This window comes from Lissotriton vulgaris, chromosome 5 (assembly GCF_964263255.1).
Source record: "Lissotriton vulgaris chromosome 5, aLisVul1.2, whole genome shotgun sequence".
Taxonomy (NCBI): Eukaryota; Metazoa; Chordata; class Amphibia; order Caudata; family Salamandridae; genus Lissotriton; species Lissotriton vulgaris.
The window spans coordinates 1002217189-1002239582 of NC_141693.1; the positions used below are offsets into that span (position 1 = coordinate 1002217189).

At 43.4% G+C, this 22394-nt stretch overlaps 1 protein-coding gene across 2 annotated transcripts in view; it reads left to right on the forward strand.

Moving 5' to 3' along the window:
- CRTAC1 (cartilage acidic protein 1) overlaps nt 1-22394 on the forward strand; it is a 1573434-nt gene that overhangs the window by 436324 nt on the left and 1114716 nt on the right. For both annotated transcript variants that reach the window (XM_086922610.1, XM_086922611.1), the window contains exon 3: nt 10385-10581. In XM_086922610.1, coding sequence (XP_086778736.1) covers nt 10385-10581 — 197 coding nt within the window. The remainder of the gene's footprint in view (nt 1-10384; nt 10582-22394) is intronic.

A 22394-nucleotide genomic window follows, 5' to 3' on the forward strand; every position in this document is an offset into this window, starting at 1 on the left:
TAAGTTATTTTCCATCAAGTTTTCAAGTTCGATGCAAAGTTCTTCATTAAGTTGTGTGTTCAAAAAGCTATCACAGTCGAGGAAAAAAAATGATTACTGAAGTTACTTGATCTTAATGCTATCTGAGAACTAATGACTGAATAAATGCTAAATATCTCTGTTTGTAATATTTATATTGTTTAATCTGTTCATGTTTTGTTACTCAAAAACTTACTAAAATTGAAAATGAAAAAGAGCATAGAACCAGCCTAGGTGCTAAAAGTAGTGGCAAATGGTGTAGTTACTTTTTGCGACCAGACTTTAATTTTGGAATGAGACCTGTGTACTACTAGGTTGCATCACAAAATCTTCAGTCACATGGAATTGAGAATGACCTGTCAGAAGAGTATAAACTAGCCAGGTCACAATCCGTGACCCTCTGTGATTGGCTAAAAACACAAAGGTGGTGGCCTGCAAGAGATGGCAGACTTTCTCTTCTTTTGTGTTCCCAAACGAGAAATGTGTTTTATGTTTAGCAGCCGATGTTCCTTAAAGCAACCAGTGCGCTTTAAAAATAACTAAAAGCTCCCTGTCCCCAGGACCACTGCCTACTTCCCCTAGGCTACTGACTTGATTCACACTTCAGCTGAGCTTAGACAGAATATATTTCATGTCTCATTACTGTTATAAGGGAAGAGATAATGTATTTACTTTCACCGTATCTCTATACAGGTCAGTTTACATATATTAAAATTTAATTTTTAAAGTGTATTTGCATCCACTAGATCAATACATGTTTCCTGTGATACCTCAGGAGCTATGTCTTAGAGCCGAGACTGCTAGGAAACCTCACAGTCTAAAATCACATTTCTTGTCTTAGAAACAGGTGGCAACTAACACACCGATAGGTCAAAACATGAATTCTGTCTCCCATATGTTCCCCTATGAAGGTCGTCTAATCTATTTAACTAAAGTCATCTCAGTTTAGCCCCACAAAATGTATTCACACTTCACAGAATTTTGATCCAACAGTTTCTTCATTTATTTCTGGTCACATCAATGGTATTCTAATCCATTTATAGGATATCTCTATGCGTTTCAAGCTTAGCTCTTCTTCAGGGAGAAAGTTTCAGTGAATTCATCTGAAATTAAACATACAACACACAGACTGATATTATAACCACTGTTATAAAAAATATATACAATACCAGCAGCCCGTCCCGACGTTGTCCGGGTATGAATTGCTGCCGGCCAGTAGTATATTGTTTTAGTAGGATTTCATTTAGATAGCATTTCTTATCTGTGACAGGCCTGTGAAACGCTCCGATTCACAGTGCACTGCTGATGCACTTAAAAGTGTGTGTTCAGTAGTGTGTGAACTTGAGTTTCCCTACTTTATTTTTCCTTGCATTATTATATAGCGCGAACTCGACAACATGGCATGAGCACAATTTACATTACAGAAGAACACATTCATTTGTGGTAGGCACGGGGAGACAAAGCGATTTGCCTGGAATCATAGGATGTTGAGCTGATGCCGAGATTCGAACGTAACTCCCCAGCTCTAAAGTTCGCAATTCTAGAACTTGTGGCGGGAGGTGTGTCTAAAAGTGTATGTCGGTGCTGGCCATCAATGAGAGAGACCTGTGCATTTTTCAAATGGGTGGTGAAAAAATATGAGTATGTTGCTGGAGATGTGGGCCGCCGTGTCACTAATGTACTTACCGGGGGAGGGTAAACACCCATTATTCCGCAACTTTCTTTCCGCATACCATCACTCCGCATACTTTCATTACGAAAGTAACATGACTCCGCAATGCCATTATCACGCATGGCATTACCTTTCATATATATTTTTACCACGCATACATTTACAACGAAATTCGTTGTAAATGCATGAATGATAACATCTTTTTTTTAATGTTTGGATAGGTAAGTATGGGTATAGGGGTATATGTTTTGGGGTACTGAGGTATATGTTTTGGGGTGTTTGGGTATTTTAAGGGTTCAGATATAGTTTTGGGTTATGGGGTACAGGGGTAGTTTTAGGGTTTAGGGATAGGTATGGGTTTTGGGGTACAGGGGTATTTTTAGGGTTCAGGGTGAGGTTTGGGTTTTGGGGTATAGGGGTATTTTTAGGGTTCAGGGGTAGGATTGGGTTTTGGGGTACAGGGGTATTTTAAGGGTTCAGGGCTAGGTTTGGGTTTTGGGGTACAGGGGTATTTTTAGGGTTCAGGGCTAGGTTTGGATTTTGGGGTACGGGGTATTTTAGGGTTCAGGGGTAGGTTTGGGTTTTGGGGTACAGAGTTATTTTTAGGGTTCAGGGCTAGGTTTGGGTTTTGGGGTACAGGGGTATTTTTAGGGTTCAGGGGTAGGTTTGGGTTTTGGGGTACAGGGGTATTTTAAGGGTTCAGGGCTAGGTTTGGGTTTTGGGGTACAGGGGCATTTTAGGGTTCAGGGGTAGGTTTGGGTTTTGGGGTACAATGGTATTTTTAGGGATCAGGGCTAGGTTTGGGTTTTGGGGTACAGGGGTATTTTTAGGGTTCAGGGGTAGGTTTGGGTTTTGAGGTACATGGGGTATTTATAGGGTTCAGGGCTAGGTTTCGGTTTTGGGGTACAGGGGTATTTTTAGGGTTTAGGGATAGTTTGGGGTTTTGGGGTACAGGGTATATTTATATGGTTAAGATGGGTTAGTGTTTAAGGGTGTTGGGGTATTTTAAGGAGTAAGGGTGGGTTATGATTATGGGGTGCAGGGGTATTTAAAGGGAGCAGGGTTGGATTAGCACACGATATGAGACATGGCATAAAGGGCGGAACGTACCACACGCCCCCAGCATTTGTCAAGCCCCCAGCACACGCCCAAAGCACAACTCAGACACGGCCACAAGGGACTACTTTGCTGGCACTGTTCTTTTATCTTTTAAATGTATATGGTGGGCGTCTGCATAGCCTATGTCCTTCTGCTGCAACTGCCCTTTCCAACGCTGTATTGGGTGTTGTGATTGGGGCTGTGGTTTTTTAAGATTACCAGCCTCAAATGTGTGGGCTCTCTCTTTATTATATTAGTATGGATATATAGTACACTATAATAAGCATGGGGTCATAGAATAATATAAACACAACTGAAAGCAAAGAGAGAATTTTTGTATACAGAAATACCATCTCATCATAGATATGATTCACAAGCTAATATATTATATCTAAACTGAGGAGGAGATCATGCTAGCTCCTTTCCAGATTAATAAAATATACACAACATTTGGATATGGCCAACAAATAAGTCAAGCCGATGTGCATGTTATGGAGAATTAGTCCCCACAAGCGGAAAAACACATGTTGTGATGTTTTTGTAACCAATAAGTGGCCAATGGCACCAAACATTGTAGGGAATACTGGTACTACCAAAACTATTAACACAACTATAAACAACAGTGTAAGTTGGGTGGTCAGTCCTAACTGGTGAGCAAGGTTAGCAGAGTATAGTTGCCGGAAAGGCAGAATCTGTGTTGGATGGTGTCTTGTGGAGGTTGGTAAGCCACAAGTGCTAACTGGAAGAATTTAAATATACTGCCCATTCTGTTACTGAAAGCTAAAGGGTACAGTGACAGTTTAAACCTTTGGTCCCAATACTAACTCACACCCATTATTTGCAGCGTAACTCACATTCGTGAAAGAGCCAACCTATGATCCCGCCCATCCTAGTGGGCCCACATAAACAAAGTGGGAAATAACAATAAAAGTGAGAAGAATGAGACACAGTAGGAGCTATCTGTCCACCATATTGTGATGGGTGAAAAAGATGCAATTTTTGGGGAATAAGCTGCTCTAAGTATATAATTAAAAGCAACTAGGAAACAGATGAGTGGACGGAGTCAGGTCCATCAATTTGGATTTATGAAAGCCATTGATGGACAGGGGTGGGAGTTATTAATCTACATTGTCAGCTCAGAATAAGTAGCTCCAAGTCATAGCTCAAATTTCCGATGCCGATTCCACTGGAACAGTAGGCAAATCACTTGCATCTCCACTGCCTTTCAGCCTGCCTCTTTCCCCCAGCATATATTAGGGACTCTGAGCCCCCGACTAAGGATTAGTACCATCATAGGGCTTCTCAGAAGTAGACTATGGGCTCACACTTACTTGTTTCAACAATGAATATGTCAAATTGTTGACTTATATTCGTTATACTGGTTGACTCGGATATATAGCCTCTTCCCTCTAGTCAATCACAAGCGACAATGACCAACATGTGGTCCTCTTCAGTATTATGAATGATAACTAATTCTAGAATTCTGACCAAACTGAGTGTCAGGTGGCACATCGAAAACAGATTTGCTGTTAAATAGGGCACAGGCATTACTCCCATTACCGTGAATGTGGATTATAATGATGAAGATGTAAATGTCATGTTTTGCCATTAGTGCATACATTTATAGTGCTGCACCGCAATGAGAGGTTTCTATTTGATTTACTTTCTGAGGATGCAGTGGGTAAACATTATGAATGATATTTCTTCCCAATTTTACAGCATACATGAGGTTGAATGGTAGTTAACTCAAGCCAAATGTTTGTTAGAAAGTAATATTGATTCACATTTTTAAGAAATGTGGAGGGCTCTTTGCCAGTTTTCCGAAGCCCAAAACTCAGTGGCAACTGTGTGATCTTTACAAAAAGTATGCATCTTGTCTGTGGACCCACCAGGACCAGATCATACTGTGAGACCACTAAATGTCAAAAAACAAATGTTAAAAATGTTGCTAATCTTTTTATTTACTTAAAAATGTTTAACAGTTTGGTAAAATATCATCTCATTATCCTTCAGTGAGTTAGGTTAACCACCTGCTGCGAACAGTTATATATGCAGGCAAAACACCATGGGCAGAAACCATGTCTGTGGTGCTCTATTTCAAGCCTACTGGTCCTGCAGCAACAAAGTCTAGCTGCTCTTTCTTGAGGGTGCGATGCCATGCCAACATTGTGTGTGCAGCAGTAGAGCTAACATTCAGGGCATCACTGTGAGATCTCGGGCACACACCGATCCCCTCGCAGATCAGCACAGGGAATAATACCTTGCATTGTCATGGCAAGCATTTGTATTCTAGTGCCTTGGACATGACCTTAGTGATGGTCCTCCGTGATTATTGATTTATTTATTTAGTTAATGTTCATTTTTTGAGGATTTCTAGAGTGCACTCTGACCCGAAGGTTCCTTGATTCCAGCAAAAAAGAAAGGCATAGGGGAAAAGAATGAATTGTAGTTTGTTGTAAGCTATGAGGAAGTATATTACAGATATGTGTGGCTTGAGTTCCGCAGTCTCAAACACCCCCATCCCCAAAAGAGCATTCTGTGTAAGCAAGTAAATCAAAGGTGTACAGAGGACGCCCACCAAAGTCTTCTGGTCAGAATCTGGCTCTTTAATCTTTTTTGCAATGAAGAATGAGGAATTGCCATGAAAAAAGTATGCCCAGTGTAAATGCTCAATACAACATGCTTCAAACGTAATAGGATTACCAATTGGAAGTCAATGTAAGGAATTCACAATGTGTTTAGCATTAATAAATTGTAGCCCATTGGCTATCAATTTTGCCTCCTTAGTCTGGATGAGTTGGAGCTTTGTCGTAATAAAGACTGCCACAGTAATCCTGCCAAGCATGAATGGGCACCACAAAACGGGCTCATCTGTCCCCAAGGGATAGTAACAGGAGTGCAGTCTTCTTTTGCGATAAATGCATCATGACAACTTGGGAAAGTAAAAGGCGAGGGGTACAGAACCTCAGTGAAACCACATCTCCTGGACCAGAAGACGTGCGCACCAAGATTTAGAATATTGTGGTCCTCACACGGGGCAGAGATGATTTTATGGCGATGAAGATCAATTATTGCAAGACTCGCAGCAACAGCAGTTTGCACTGAGCTTCTTTAGATCTGCTGTTTTGCTTCTTGCATCAGAAACACAGCATTTTCTTATTATAATTTTCTCTCTGCCAAAGGTAAACATGAATACCTGCCACATAGGCCTATTTATATTCAATGGCAGAGGAAGTTGGGGGTCAGACCAACAGATATTCAGGACTGGTGCAATGTTTGGTGATCCAACTGGACAGAGAGCCTGATTAGTAAAACGTTACTGACTCTGCCCGCCAGATTACGAGTTTCCTAGTGTCTGGTGGACAGTGCTTTGGCGGTCTCATGGCAGTGGCCATTAAAAAGACACCAGAAGAGGAGTTCCAAAGGCTGCTCCTGCACGGATTGGAATGTGTAAACTATGCCATGCAGGAAAGGGAGTGAATGCACACAGGGGGGCCCAACATGTGCCCCCCACAGGTTCCTCAAGGGACCACTTTGTTTCCTCACCACCACAGTTTCATGGCGGCCTCACTGTCATGAAAACCATGGCAGTGAGGAAACTCCTAATATGCTAGGCGGTTCTGCAGCAGCACCGCCAGCATATTAGTGCATCTCACCGCCATGCTACTGTCATGGGATCCATGATCTCCAGGGGTTGAGACGTGCCTGGTGAGGTCCCGCCACCGTAATCCTAATACAGTGGGTGGACTGGAAATCTGGCATTCCAGGGACTGCAACTATGGGTTCGTAATCAGCCCCTAAGTGATCCTTCGGAAGAGTACAGTTCAGTCTCTAGGTAAATAACATCCCACAATATTATCAGCTGGGTCACACTGTGAAACTAAATCTGTCCTGTTAAAAAAATGTTCATACTAGCGACTTAGCACACTTCATGTGAGTGGGTCAGGTAAACCTGATTAATCTTCCTTAGGAACATTTATGGTCAGTTCAACCCAAAGAAATTTCAAACGAATAGGCAATCAGTAGTATATTTTTGTATTTTCAAGAGCATTTAAAAATGTCATAGATCTTGCAGGCAATTCCAGATTGAAACTCATGAAATTTTCCAAAGCTTTATGGAGTGGTGGAGTACTCCGAAGCAATATTTCTCCAAAACAGAAAATCATGTGTGTGCCTCAACATAAATGAAGTAAATGCTATAAAAAAATTGGATGCCCATCAGGCAAATATTTGTGGCACAGGAGAAGGAGTACATATTAGGGGTGTGCGAAATGTACTTAATTTGCATTTGTGTAATAACATATAATTTTGGGAAAATATAAAAAATTATCCGTAATTACCAAAAATGAAAATCTGTCATTTAGCGCTGTATTTTAGAGTGAAATGTGTCCTCATCAATCTTTGACTTAAAGGTCCCTTTCATGCTAAAAAAAGTGAGAACAATGCCCGCTCACCTTGTGGGAGTTCGCATTACCCCCGAGCTAGAATTTTGCTGCTATTGACAGCATAATTGCACAGTGTGGTGTAAGTTTGGGAATTTCACACAACGAGCATAACACTAACTTGTGCCAGCATAATTTATATTTTGCCATGGCACAGTGCTTATGTAATACAGTGTACCCTAATGAGTAAGTGATGATGCAAAATCCTGTGCTGACTTTGTTAAGAGTTTGCTTAGGATACCATAGTTGTTGTTATTGGTAGTTGGGCTGGTGCACATTACTTATTATACAGTGTCAGGCCTTAGACATTAGAGTTTTCTGTTGGGATATAGGTGGTGCAGTGTCATTGTTAACACTACCCTAGTATAAAAAGTGAAATAGTGCATAACAGGAACCACATTACTCTGATATGTAAAGTTCCATTGCCATGACAAAATCTACAATGGGTAGGATAGCATGCCATTATTCTCCTTTCCAAAACCAAATTGGCGCAGTATATTAAATACAATTGTAATGCAAACATGGATTACTATTTGGGGTGGGCGATCACCCACCTCAAAGAATAATGACACTAACATGTCAGGTTTAACCACCCAGAGATGTTCACTCATCAGCTGGGTACGTTGCGTGCCTTCGCCCAGTCAAGATGTCTACTTTCATCATCAAGTCCCTAAGTCCTGTTATTCCAGAATCTTCCAGGGGGCAAGCTTCAGCAGCTGGGAGAAACCAATTTCTTCAGCCCAGCGAAGTCAATCCATGGCCGGATTGGCTTGGATGGTTGTTCCAGGTCCTCGAGTGGTCTTAATAGTCCAAAATGTCCAGTTGCTACTTGGCAACGGTGCACTTCAGAGAAGAGGATTTTTGCAGAACTGTTGTGTCACTGTAGCCTCGCAGGAGGTCAGCCAACTGACCCTTGGGGTACACTTATTTGCTATGGGTACACGTGGGTGCAGACCAATCGCTTCTGGTCTCCTCACAGGCCTAAAAAGCAGGTGCAGTTCTTCTTCTCTTCCTCCACAGGTCCAGAAAATATTCTGAGGAGGGTGTTTTGGGGAGCCACATTTATCGTACGAGCTAGTGAGTGAGGGTGACTCCTGCCCCTCCCTTACCTATGGGGTAAAGATTCCCAGGGGCAAACCTGCCCCTACTTTTGCAGCTGTTCCTGTTTGTCCTACTGCAAACAACCACACAGTCCACCTTACTCCAAAAATTCAAGATGGGAGAACCTTTCCTCCTTTCTGAAGATTATGTGTGCCCTCCCAGAGCAGAGGTGTGGCAGGGATATGAGCAGTCTGTGGTCACTCAAAACCAACTCTGGGGGTTATTCCCCTCCCACTTGATTTGTAAAGAGTCCGGATGGGGGAACTAAGATATAAACCTCATCTGTTATGCTCAGTCTAGTCCAATCCTTGTCCTTCTACTCACAGAGACCTAGGATGCAACAGGCACCTTGGGCAGCCAGGCTGCCAACCATGAATAGCCCACTTACTAGCAGCTTTGAACACTGGTGTAAAGATTGATGAAAGCCTATACATCTTTCTTTTCATCTGCAATAACTTCTATTTCAGACTCCCGTCCTGCCTGTTCATGCATAGATGAATCCTTTTAAATGCCAGTACTTAGCGCTGTTTTACAAGTAACTTCTATCTCCGCCATTAAAGAACATGATGTCCCACACCTTGGTGTGGACACTGTGAGGGGTATGTAAGTAGAATGAGGCAAGAAGACCCTCTTGTCTGGATAATGGCAGCAACACAAACCTAAACGCAGCACCCATCCTAAACCCCGGTGATGTAATTCAGAGTGCCGGGATAGCCACCTTGGCACTTATTCTTAGTGTCTCTTATTCAGTGGTTATATCTGACATCCCATAATGGCACCAAAGCCTGTGAATTGTATTCAGTTTTCTTTCCAGCCAAACAGGTAGTTTTGTTGGGATTCAGAATTGCTCTGACAGAGAAAATAATGGGTGGGGGTGGAAAATTAGAACATCACCTTTATTCAGGTTTTAAAAGTGACCATGCCCTTGTCTGCTTCAATGTGAAGCTTCTTTGGAAGCCACAGGTCGGCCTCAAATGTGGTGATATCCAGTAAGGTTAGCACAAGGAGTGTTCCTTGTTCCAGTGGGAATATGTTTTTCTAGACCAGACACACACAACTCTAGCTATATCATCTTTTACATGGAGGTAGAAGGGATTGAGCAGCTTAGGAATCCGAAGGTACAAGAGGCACAGGTATATCAAGCCTATCTTGTATAATATGTCCACCTGCTTTCTTGGGACAACTACAAAACAAGAGGCTCCTAGAGAGGTGCATTATAACCCTCTATGTACTTCACAGCATGCTCCACACACAGAAACGCACACTCTGAGGACACGCAACAGTACCAGGCATGCCAGGCTCCAGGAACCTCTTAGAGGAACAGAAGGCAAGTTCCCCAACCTGGAGTGCTTGCAAAGTGCCCTGAATCCCCACAAGTATGTATCGGCTACCACCAAATGTTGGCTGCATCGTGTCTTGGACCCCCTTCTCTGGCTGAGTCTTGCATTCCGAATGTAAGAAACTAATTCAAAGACATGGAGAGTGTACTTGTCAGGTGAATCGTGGCTTGAAGTTGCTTTGCAGCAAAATGTGTTGGTTCAATCAGAAATATTGAAATCTGGAATAGGGAAGTACGTGGCTACCGCAGCAGGGATTGTTGACCCTACAACCAGCCATATATCATTACTTAGAATCAGCAGCGGCAGGCACAGGTAAACGTGGTGGGGCGGGGACGGGATGGGAGAGGTAAATCGACAGACGACAGAATATGTACACTTAAAAAAATAAAGAATACCTATTCGGTCATCTGTCAGCTTCCCCCCTGCCACGCTCTGCCCTGCCCTGCCTCACCGATCGTGCTTACCTGAGCCAGCCGCCACTGCTTAGTATGTGGTAAGCAATTACATCAGTCTGCTTTTTATGTGGGACTTCTTTTTATATTGTTCACATAAATTTCATGCATTGCACTGTTATTAACTATTGGTGATGCTACATGTGGGAATTATGTTGGCTTCAGGGAATCCTATTAATAAGGCAATCAATTAGATTTCTCATTTTATTGATCAGCGTGTGAGACCTATAAAGTGACTGAATTAAAGTTCTCCCTTTTCAGATATAACGGGGCCAACTTGGTGCTGAAATACGACAAACAAAAGAAGCGACTGGTCAACATTGCTGTGGATGAGCGGAGCTCGCCATACTACGCCCTGCGGGACCGCCAGGGAAACGCCATTGGTGTGGCCGCTTGTGACATTGATGGAGATGGCAGAGAAGAAATTTACTTCCTCAACACCAACAACGCATTCTCAGGTATGAAGATGCTGGTCCAACCCTCCCTGTCGTAGTGAAGGAACAGTAGAGCTCTGAAACTACTTTCTCTTGTTCTGCAAGTGTTTAACCTCTTACTCTCAGCCTGTTCTCAAGCCCTGGCCTGATCTTCCTATGGCCTTAGGCAAAGAGAGTTATCATTTCAGGACACAGAAGGGACTGATTAATTAAGAAACTATTATTAATGCACTTTATAATGGTCTGAAAAGTAACAAAACCAAAATATTGGCTTCTAACGTCTACACAAGGACCAGAATAGACTCCTCTCATGGCACATTGCAGCTCTTCTGACAATATTCTTGTTTTTTTTACAACATGTATTTTAAGATCGAATTCAATCTTGAAAAGTGAGAATTAGCTGCAGCTTTCAACCCTAGGCACAATCAGTCAGTTCAAAGACAACCTTGACAACATGTTGATGCAGTCGGTTGTGTTTCTGGATCAGGCGCCGTTGGTGTTATTTTGTTATCGGTGTTGAATTAAAAATAAAGACGAGGTTGCAATGCTTACTTGAGGAACATCTAAATAAATCAGAATGTTTAATGACAGGAGCACATGTTCCCATAAAACCTTTGTGTGGATGTAGCAATAAGTCTAGGGCGGGAATGAGGAGCAGAAACCTCTGTTTTAAAATGTTTGTAATATTGATATAATAAAGATATTTCAAAACAATGTGTCTAATATAGATCAGGTGCAATATGTCCGTTGTAAAAATAGGTTCACTTTGAATTGAAGTTGCAATAGCTCATGGTATATGTTCGGAAACTGAAAAGGTCAATACAGAGCAACTTTGAGCTCCATTTCAACGCACCAAAGCTGTATGCACATACCTTGAGCTGCGGGAGTAGTTGCATCATGGAGTAGTATGGTGCAAGGCGGCTTTGTGTTTTTTATTGACTTAAATTAAACCGAGTGGAGCACAAAGACCTGGCGCCTGCATGTAACACCTGGCCTGAGTGCGGTGTTTTCAGGCGCAAGCAAGCCAGGTCTTTAAGCGCGCCAGATTCTCGCCCTGGGGTCCATGACACACTGGCTATGCTGCTATGCTGGGTCCCATGCAGAGATGTAATAATGGAAATCAAGGTAATTTTTTTTTATTTTTGTGGTTTCTCATGTAACACTCTGCAACAGGACTGTTGCTAAGCCTGAAAAAAGAGCAAAATGTGAATCTGGTCCTTCTCAAAAGTGGCAAGGCACTTTATCCCCTCGGATTACTGGCATCATTTTTTCAGCCTTATCTTTAGTGTGCTCAGTTTCTAGACTGCGGTGTTGTGTCCTTCCATCTTCCTACATTTCAGATAGCATGCTAACTTTTAGAATTTGTGAGATGCAGGATTCTAGAATCACTTGATGTAGGCAACCCCCTAATTACATAGGCCAATCTCATTGTAAAGGACTCATGGTCACGCCTGTTTCTGCATGCCACTTTTAGAGACCCCCCACTCCACACACACTTTTTTTTATCCCATTGAAAGCCCTGAAGCTAGCAGCAATGTTATAGGATATTAATGTTTTACTGGCTACAGCATCTGTCTAGGGATGCCTGCTAGTACTGCAAGTGGAGAGGCTGCGACTATGTCCGTCTGCCCATTTTTTGAGAAAATTATATTTAATTATAAAAAATGAATTCCATCTCTGACCCAAACTTTATTGTTGTTATGGAGTTCATTAAATAATTTGGAAGTAGCTCCTAGCCCGCCTACTGATAGATTCTTATGCGCGGTTCACTATTATTTTAGTGTTATGTGATAATAGTTTATTGTTATTTTCAGCCACTTCTGACCTTTTGCTGCCCAGTATACCTGCCATATACTTACTTGGCTGATTGCTAATATAAATGTGCCCCTCATCTTGTAAACAAATTTATGTCACTGTTAACCCTTTATTTTTGATTTTCGTTTTTCTTAAATTCATTGTATCCATTAAGACTATATAAATATGTACATGAGCCCAAGTGAGTGCTGCATTATGTCCTGTCCCTTTCACTTTGATCATCAGAGGATTCCCTTAAGGCTGTGTAACTTTGAACACCAGCACAACCTATCCCATCACTCAATTTGTTTGTCTTTATGGCCCGGAGGGCGGCTGTTAGGATGTTAAAAGCTTAATCTATCACTGAGAATCCTGAGTTCCTCCTATGCAATCACCAATTTCCCATCATCAGTTTTCCTATGTTCTACTCTGCTGTGGCATCTTACATTAAGTTCTGAAGGGCATTCTGAAAGTGTTGGGCACTCAGTTTGTGTTTCACCCTTATGTTTAACCATTTATTATTTGTGTTTGATAATTCACGAACAGATGTTAAATGTTAATACATTCTCAATGTACATTTGCATGTGACACCCGTTAAGATGAACTTTTCGGATGGGCTTTCCGATGCAGAAAATGTCAAATGGACAAAACATTTTGATCAGCTTTTAGTTGTCCTGATACCTTAGATCGAGGATCAAAAAGGGTTAAAAGTCACTCTGTGTGGTCCACGTACCAAGAGAAGGTTGTACAGGCAACAAAGTGGTCCAAACGTTGAGTGTTAAACTCTCCACTTCTAGGAAAAGTTGTTTACTTCTGTACTGGCAGTTGTGTATAGATCAGCCTCCTCCAAGAAGGACATTTATAATGTTTTCGACAAAACTACCAGGTGATGAGCTGCTTACATAGCTGTAAATGAAGACTCATTTATTTTTAATTTAAGAGTAGTTGATATCACCATTCGATCCATGAAACCTCGCAATTACCCACCATTAAAAAAATATATATTTCAAACACTGTTAGGGAGCCATGATAACAACTTTTAATCATAAGACGACATTGAGTACATAGTTTGTAAATAATACACAGTGTTCGGTGTATCTCTTTGCTTGCAATCGTATAAAAAAGTTGAAATAATTTTCCTTGTATGTGATCACAACCTGAAACAACAATGGTCTTATAAACCTCCTCTTAAAGTGTAGGAGCAAAAAGCATCTGAAGATAAGATAGTCAGAATGGCAGATTACTCGCTGCACACAATCACATGTTCAGAGGGGATTGTTTTATTCAATGCTATCTATGGGATTTTTATAGTTTCTTCCCTTTCTCCTGGACATGTAAATATTTTCAATTTTAGACGAGAATTGCCATTTATTTTTTTATCGTTTTTTTCACAAATCTTTTGCATTGATTTATTTAGGCATTGTCAATACAAGGATAGTTTAACAATATAGGTTCTCAGTTTCACCATGATTTTTTTAGATCCATGCCCACTTCCCCAAACATTGGCTTTGTCAGGGAAGGGAAGGAGAGGATTTTCTTTGACCTTGGGAAGGCTTTTTTTTGTGGAGTTAGAGCTCAAGTTTTTTGTTTGCTTCATTGAAATATCAAGCCTCAAAGATAGATGTTTTTGTTCTGGATTTTCTTAGATCTGGGAGATGTGGAATTCAACTGTTTATCAGTGAGGATGGGTGACTATTCATGAAGACGAATACCTCTGAAGGGGGTTATTTGCAGAGCATTTGAACAAATGTAATGGATGTGTGTGGTTCTGTGTAATGCTGAGGCATTATGTGGAAATTTTGTGTTTTTATTTTGACAATCCCGATTTTCATGCAGTTTTAAAGGGTGAATTGTTCATTTTGCCCTGCACAAGAGTGAAACTAGATCTACCACGGGATAGTGTATATGTAGTATCTATTTTCTGTCTTGCGTTTCTCTGCTGCAGAGCCGGGGGCGGCGTGGCAGTCATCGCACGTACCGATCTCCCTTTTCAAATTCTTTCCCTACCGAACATCGCTACCACCGAATTCCTGGTGATTCGCACAGTATCCACCTCCCCCCCCTAACCTGTTTCCTCACTTATCGTCCTCCTCAGTCCCCCCTACAGTTTCTTCCTGATTTTTTGGAGGTCTTGGCTACCATTACTATCAACAATTCTTCCATCCTGCTCCTCGGCGATTTTAATTTTTGGCCTTCCGATCCCGCCGAATGTCCATCATCAAAGGACTTTTCCGAAATCCTCCACTCCCTTAACTTCACACCTCATGTTCAATCCCCCACCCACATCAAGGGTCACCTGCTCGACCAGATCTGGTCCCTGAACTGCCCTGTGGAATCCCTATCTATCTCCCCTTGCACCTGGTCCGACCACCACCTGATTTCATTTCTCCTTCCTATTCTCCCCCCAGTTAAGCCCTCCCGGCCCAAAAACACCTGGGTCCGATCATGGGGCCGTGTCAACCTTGAGAATTTCTCCTCTCTCCTTACCAGTTCTCTCCCGCCTCTTCAGGGCCTTACTATCGTCTCCCAGGTTGACGCCATAGATCAGTGGCTCTCCTGCAGCTGCGACTCCGTTGCCCCGCTCAAGCGCATTACTTCTAAACGCGACAAAGACGCCAACCGGTGGTTTAATCAAGAGCTTAAAGCCACCAAACTAATAGTTCGCCGCGCAGAGCGGGCTTGGAGGAGAAACTATTGCCCCACTTTGAAACTGGAATATATCAACATCCTCAACCAGTACAAAAAAAGCATCCTGGAGGCTAAAACAGCTTATTTCTCCTCCAAAATCTTAGCAGCGGAGAACCAGTCTAAGGAGATATTCTCCATCGTTCACAACCTGGCATTCTCGGACAGAACTACGCTAAAACCAGCCCCGTCTAATGACCTCTGTCTTTCTCTTAACGATTTTTTCATCCACAAAATTGTCACCATTAAGGCCAATATCCCCCCACCTCCCCCATCTTTTGTGGATCCCCAATGTCCCCCTCCCAAAGGCAAACTGACCACCTTTCCCCCTATCACTCGGGAAAATCTGGCTTCTCTGGTGCCTTTGATCAAATCTGGCTCCCCTCTTGACCCTTGTCCTGCCCACATCCTCCGTCACATCTTTGTCTCTTGTCCAGATCCCCCCCTTCACCTCCTCAACAGCTCCCTTACGCAAGGCATAGTCCCCAGCTCCTTGAAGTCTGCGGTAATTGTGCCCATCCTGAAAAAACCTGGGGCAGATCCTTCTGTCCCTGCCAATTTCCGTCCCATCTCCCTCCTGCCATTTCTAGCCAAGGTGCTCGAGCGCCACGTCACCTGCGCCCTGAGCTCCTTTGTGGAGAAACATGAAGCCCTTGCCTCCCGCCAAGCCGGTTTCCGCCCCGCACACTCTACGGAGTCCGTTGTCATGTCGGTCCTTGACACCCTCAGGGAGGGTATGGACACCAATCAGCACCAGGCCCTTGTGCTCCTCGACCTCTCAGCCGCCTTTGATACGGTGGACCACAACATCTTACTTTCCCGTATCGGGGCGGCGGGGATCGAGGGGACTGCCCTGGTCTGGTTGTCCTCCTTCCTGAGCGACCGCACCCAGGCTGTCCGCCTGGGTGACTTCACAGCGGACTTCCGGAAAGTTCAGTGCGGGGTTCCTCAAGGCTCATCTCTTTCCCCCCTTTTGTTCAATCTATATGTCGCCCCTCTTATTTTTTCTCTCCAACAGATGGAGGTCGCCGTATTTAACTATGCGGATGACCTCCAGCTGGTCTTTGATCTTTCCTCTCCTTCTGCTGTCCTTAACTTTCAAACCGTCATGTTTCACATCAGGGACTGGATGAGCCACAATCACCTCAAACTCAACCCGGACAAAACCGAGTTGGTGTTGACGGGTGGTTCATCCAGCCCCTGGTCCCCCCTCTTCTGGCCACCCTCCTGTTCCCTCCTCCTCAGTCAAAACACTAGGCATTAAACTTAACCCCCAACTCACCCTTCACTCCCAGGTCAGCTCTGTGGTATCTTCTTCTTTCCTCTCACTGCGTACTATTCGCAAGGTGTCCCGTTTCTTTACTTTTTCTGCTCTCAAACTTATCATTCTGGCCATGGTGGTGTCCCGCCTGGACTATGGGAACGCTCTGTATGCCGGTATTCCTGCATACAGTTTGCGTCGCCTACAACAGATCCAAAACCAGGCGGCCCGCCTGGCTTTCAACCTCCCCAAATTCCACCACTCTACCCCACTTCTGAAATCTCTTCACTGGCTCCCCGTGCGGGCTAGAATTCAATTTAAGCTCGCATCCATCACTTTCCTGGCCCGGTTGGATCTGGCACCCGCCTTCATCTCCTCTGAGATTGTTCCTTATGTCCCCTCCAGGGACCTACGTTCGTCTTCCCAGTCCCTCCTCACCATCCCTCGCTTCCGGAGAAAGAAGTGGGGCGGCTCCAAATTTGCTACTTTGGCACCTACCCTCTGGAATTCCCTTCCCCTTCATCTTCGTGCTATCACCCTCTATCCCCAATTCCGCAAAAGTCTTAAAACCTACTTATTCACAAAGTCCTTTGAATAAATGCACCTTCCTCTCTCCTTGCTCTTAAACCTCAGCCCCCGCTAGCTACAGCGCCAAGAAACCGCCGGTATACGTGCGCTTTAAAAGTGCTTTTACACTCAAACTCAAACTATCTTTGCAGATGCCTTGCATTTTTGATGATGTCTATGTGAATGTGTAAGGAGGAATAGTGGATGAGGAGAACTGTAGTTGAGGGAGGAGGCAGATACAATAGATTTGTGCCCAGAAGACATGCTCACCATGGTTCTATAGTTTTTATGTCGAGCTTGGGCAGCTCATGCGTTGCTCTGCAAAACATGCTGTATTGAGGTAGGGACTTGAAGCCCCGCTCACTCTCCGCCCACATTTTTCATTGGCTTGTGTCATTGTCCTCTATAAACTGCGGCTATTCATTGGTCAAAAGGCTTAGTAGCTTAGTAGTCGCGCCTTGTCTCATTTTGTACCTTCCTGACACCCCCTGAATGGTGTGTTGTTGCTGGGTAGGCTTTAATTACAGCCTCCGAGCACTATTTTCTCAGATAATTTTGTCCGGCCTGCTGCAGGCCGGACATGCTCTATCCTAACGCTTTTAAAAAAATGTTATAGCGCGTATTTGCAATGCAATAGGTCTCGCATTTGTGAGAGTTTAATCTATTGGCTTTGTAAATGTTTTAAAAACAACACATAAATAAAAAGCATTGTCATTTACCATGCCAATAGCTCAAACTCTCATAAATGTGTGACCTATTGCATTGCAAATGCTTGTTTAAAAAGAAGTGTGAAAGTGACAGTTTGAGATTCGGCAAGGGTTTGCAAAGTAGGTGGATGAGAATAATGACATTATCATGTTTAACTGGATACAGTGAAATATCCTTTTACAAATAGTAAACTCGATAGCCAGAGCCGTTCTCCCTTGCCATGATGTGGACTGCAACATGCACCCTGCCGTTGACTTTCTATATAGTTAAATGCAATGCCATTCAGTACAATATGGCTGACTGTTTACCTGGTTTAGAGCTGGCCATTTTACAGCTGACGCGTTCGTGTCCCGTTAGATTTGTGTCTGTGGAATCTCTTGCCACATCTGCCTCAAAATTAGAAAAATAATCTTCTTAATCAATCTGATAATGCTCTGGCTCAGTGGAACATCTGCCAGTGCTAACGAACGTCGTACTCGTTCCCATGCGCTTCATGCCATTATACTAATCTATACATGAGCAATCAACAACTATATAGAATGGAAACACAATTAAGATGCTGATTCTGTAAAATGAACAACGAACTTCTGAGTGAAGTATTCCCACTTAGGATGCCCATGATATTTCTTGTGAGCCTGTAAAATAAAGGCACTTCTGAGTACAGTATACCACGGTATTTCTTGTGCTTCTGTAAAAATAAAGGAACTTCAGAGTAAAGCATTCCCACTTGGTATGCCCATGATATATATATATATATATACTAGAAGCCCGTCCCGACGTTGTCAGGGTATGAATTGCTGCCGGCCAGTAGTATATTGTTTTGTAGGATTTCGTTTTGATAGCATTTCTTATCTGTGACAGGCCTGTGAAACGCTTTGATTCACAATGCACTGCTGATGCACTTAAGAGTACGCGTTCAGTAGTGTGTGAACTCGAGTTTTCCTACTTTATTTTTCCTTGCAATATTATATAGCGCGAACTCGACAACATGGCATGAGCACAATTTACATTACAGAAGAACACATTCATTTGTGGTAGGCACGGGAAGACAAAGCGATTTGCCTGGAATCACAGGATGTTGAGCTGATGCCGAGATTTGAACGTAGCTCCCCAGCTCTAAAGTTCGCAATTCTAGAACTTATGGCGGGAGGTGTGTCTAAAAGTGTATGTCATGCTGCTGGCCATCAATGAAAGAGACCTGTGCATTTTTCAAATGGGTGGTGAAAAAATATGAGTATGTTGCTGGAGATGTGGGCTGCCGTGCCACCAATGTACTTACCGGGGGAAGGTAACCACCCATTATTCCGCAACTTTCTTTCCGCATACCATCACTCCGCATACTTTCATTACGAAAGTACCATGACTCCGCAAAGCCATTATAACGCATGGCATTACATTTTATATGCTTTTACCACGCATACATTTACAACGAAATTCGTTGTAAATGCATGAATGGTAAAAGCATGTTTTTTTTATGTTTGGATAAGGTAAGTATGGGTATAGGGGTATAGGTTTTGGGGTACCGAGGTATATGTTTTGGGGTGTTTGGGTGTTTTAAGGGTTCAGATATAGTTTTGGGTTATGGGCTACAGGGGTAGTTTTAGGGTTCGGTATAGGTATGGGTTTTGGGGTACAGGGGTATTTTTAGGGTTCAGGGCTTGGTTTGGGTTTTGGGGTATAGGGGTATTTCTACGGTTCAGGGGTAGGTTTGGGTTTTGGGTACAGGGGTATTTTAAGGGTTCAGGGCTAGGTTTGGGTTTTGGGGTACAGGGGTATTTTTATGGTTCAGTGCTAGGTTTGGGTTTTGGGGTACAGGGGTATTTTAGGGTTCAGGGATAGGTTTGAGTTTTAGGGTACAGGGTTATTTTTAGGGTTCAGGGCTAGTTTTGGGTTTTGGGGTACAAGGGTATTTTTAGGGTTCATGGCTAGGTTTGGGTTTTGGGGTACAGGGGTATTTTAAGGGATCAGGGCTAGTTTTTGGTTTTGGGGTACAGGGGTATTTTAGGGTTTTGGGGTACAGTGGTATTTTTAGGGTTCAGGGCTAGGTTTGGGTTTTGGGGTACAGGGGTATTTATAGGGTTCAGGGCTAGGTTTGGGGGTACAGGGGTATTTTTAGGGTTTAGGGATAGGTTTGGGTTTTGGGGTACAGGGTATATTTATAGGGTTAAGATGGGTTAGTGTTTAAGGGTGTTGGGGTATTTTAAGGAGTAAGGGTGGGTTATGATTATAGGGTGCAGGGGTATTTAAAGGGAGCAGGGTGGGATTAGCACACAATACGAGACATGGCATGAAGGGCGGAACGTATCACACGCCCCCAGCGTTTGTCACGCCCCCAGCACACGCCCACAGCACAACGCAGACACGCCCACAAGGGACTACTTTGCTGGCACGGTTCTTTTACTTTTTAAATGTATATGGTGGGCGTCTGCATAGCCTATGTCCTTCTGCTGCAAATGCCCTCTCCAACGCTGTATTGGGTGTTGTGATTGGTGCTGTGGTTCCTGAGATTACCCGCCTCAAAGGTTTGGGCTCTCTCTTTATTATATTAGTATGGATATATATATATATATATGTGTATATATATGTATATATGTGTTTTATATAGCGCATACTCGACCCAAAGGTTTTGAAGCATTTTACATGAGCACCGGTTGCGTAATAGAGAGACACATTAATTTTTTTTAGGCAGGGGGAGATTTAGGGCCTCATGTGCCACCAGAAGGTCTCTTTTTGTGACGTTTGGCGGCGCAGAAGACTGCTCCATATTCACGAGGCAGCACTAAGCCACTTTTTTTGGCTTAATGCTGCTTCATAAATATGTTTCACTTTAACACAGTTTTCTGCATTAAAGGGCCATGCAATGGATGTTTCTGGGGGCATTCCCAGCAAAATCCATGGATTTTTGACACTGCCCCAGATTAACAATAAATCTTAAATCTGAAGGCTCAACGAAGGGAAATATCTTTATTTCTCCTAATTTTTCCTTTTTTGATGTGTGCTGCATTCTGCAAACATAGAAAGAGAAAAAAGCCTCTTGTGATTGTTTTTGTGCAGGAAGGTTTACCTTCCTGTACAAATGTAATCATCCCTGCAACGCAGGCACCCTTGAACATGGTGCAAAGGTGCTTGCATTGGCGCACGGCAGCCCATTGTGCGCTGGTGCGGAGGGAAAGGACAGGAATGCACCATATGTGGTAGATAAGGTGCATTCCTGCCCTTTTCTTTTACCGTAATGCAAAGCAGCAGGAAGGCCTGCAGCGCTGCCCTAGGATAAAACCTCATAGATTAGGCCCCTTAGTGATTTGTCCAGAATCACAAGATGTTGAGCGTCCCTCCCGCAATTCGAACCTGGTTCCCAAGCTTCGAGGTTGACCGCTCTAGCCATTAACTGTGCAAGACATTCAGAGTAAAACATTCCCACTTAGCAAACCGTCTTATTTCTGGTGCCTGTGCATGGAGCCTGCATTGCCTCACAGTTCACTGGAAGCCAAGTGTAAGAAGCATGCAGTTTCCCCTGGTTTTCATGCAGGCCTGAAGGGCCAGTGTTGAGTGACGTGTCTGGCTCACATAGGTGTGGAGAGCTCGCAGAGTGACACGCGAGAGAGAGAGAGAGAGAGAGAGCTCTCTGTGACTGCTGCTCTCTGGGACTCGCTGCTCTCTGTGCAGTCCCCCTATCCTGACCTTCCCTGGATTTGAGGGATGTCTGAGGTTCAGTTAATTTTTCAGCTGAGTGATTCAATTGATTCATTGACAGGCTGATGCAGGAGGGAATCTGAGACGCATCTGCTGTCTCAGGGAATTTCACTGTCCCGGAAACGTTCGGCTCAGGTGCACAGCCATTCCTCCACCTGTCTGCTGATGTCGTGCATCGCCTCTTAAAGGGCCAGCGTGCTTTGTCTCTAGAATCATCTGCAGACGCATACGCGTTTAACATTCATTAGCGCGCTGCGCCCGGTGGTTTCAAAGGGTGTGGATTTAACATACATGGAAGGAGCTATCGACTGCACAAATTAGCCTTAGCACTAATTAAAAATTACACCTTGCATCCACGAAACCCTTAAACATATTCTATTTCAAAAAACGTAGTGTAGCCTTTATCAGGAGTTGTCTGGAGTAATCATCACTTTGAAGAATAGAACCTCTGGCCCTATATGTTCTGTTTTTTAACAGTTTAGTGTAACCCACTGTGTACTCCTCACACCCTTAAAGTCCTATGAGTTTAAAAGATTAATCTAGAGTGGCGATTTTATTTCCTTCTCTGTTGCCTCATTACTAGCACTTCAGTAAACCACACGAATCTGACTTCTCTTCTATAGAAACAACATTATTCAGCATGAAATATGTTAGTAATCATAATGACATGAACAAATAAACACAGTAAATCGCAGAACATTAGGTTCGAAATATTTACTGCTCTTCTTCACTGCTGTTCGCGTCATCATATATTGCATGAACACCAGCGGCGCCATTCTTGAATCCGAAAAAATGCCCTTTAGAACCAATCGTACAAAGGGCGGCGGACTGGTGGAAACATTTCGATTCATCACCTAAGAGCGGACGAAAAGACTTGTTTTTCTTGGAAGGGAGGAAGATACGTCATTATGGGCGGAAGGTGGCCAGCCCTTGGGATAATTTTACTCCTGTCCTTACCACAAACAACTGCTTTAATACAGCAGCTAAAGGTCACACTATGACAGATGAGTGTAGCAGCGCTTTTTGTCTGCGCTTGACACACACTTCTCACTGTGGGTGTAGAGCGGGGTATTCAGAGAGCATGTTGTTTGCTCTGTTGTCGCACCACAGGTTGCCTCCAGGTTTTGTG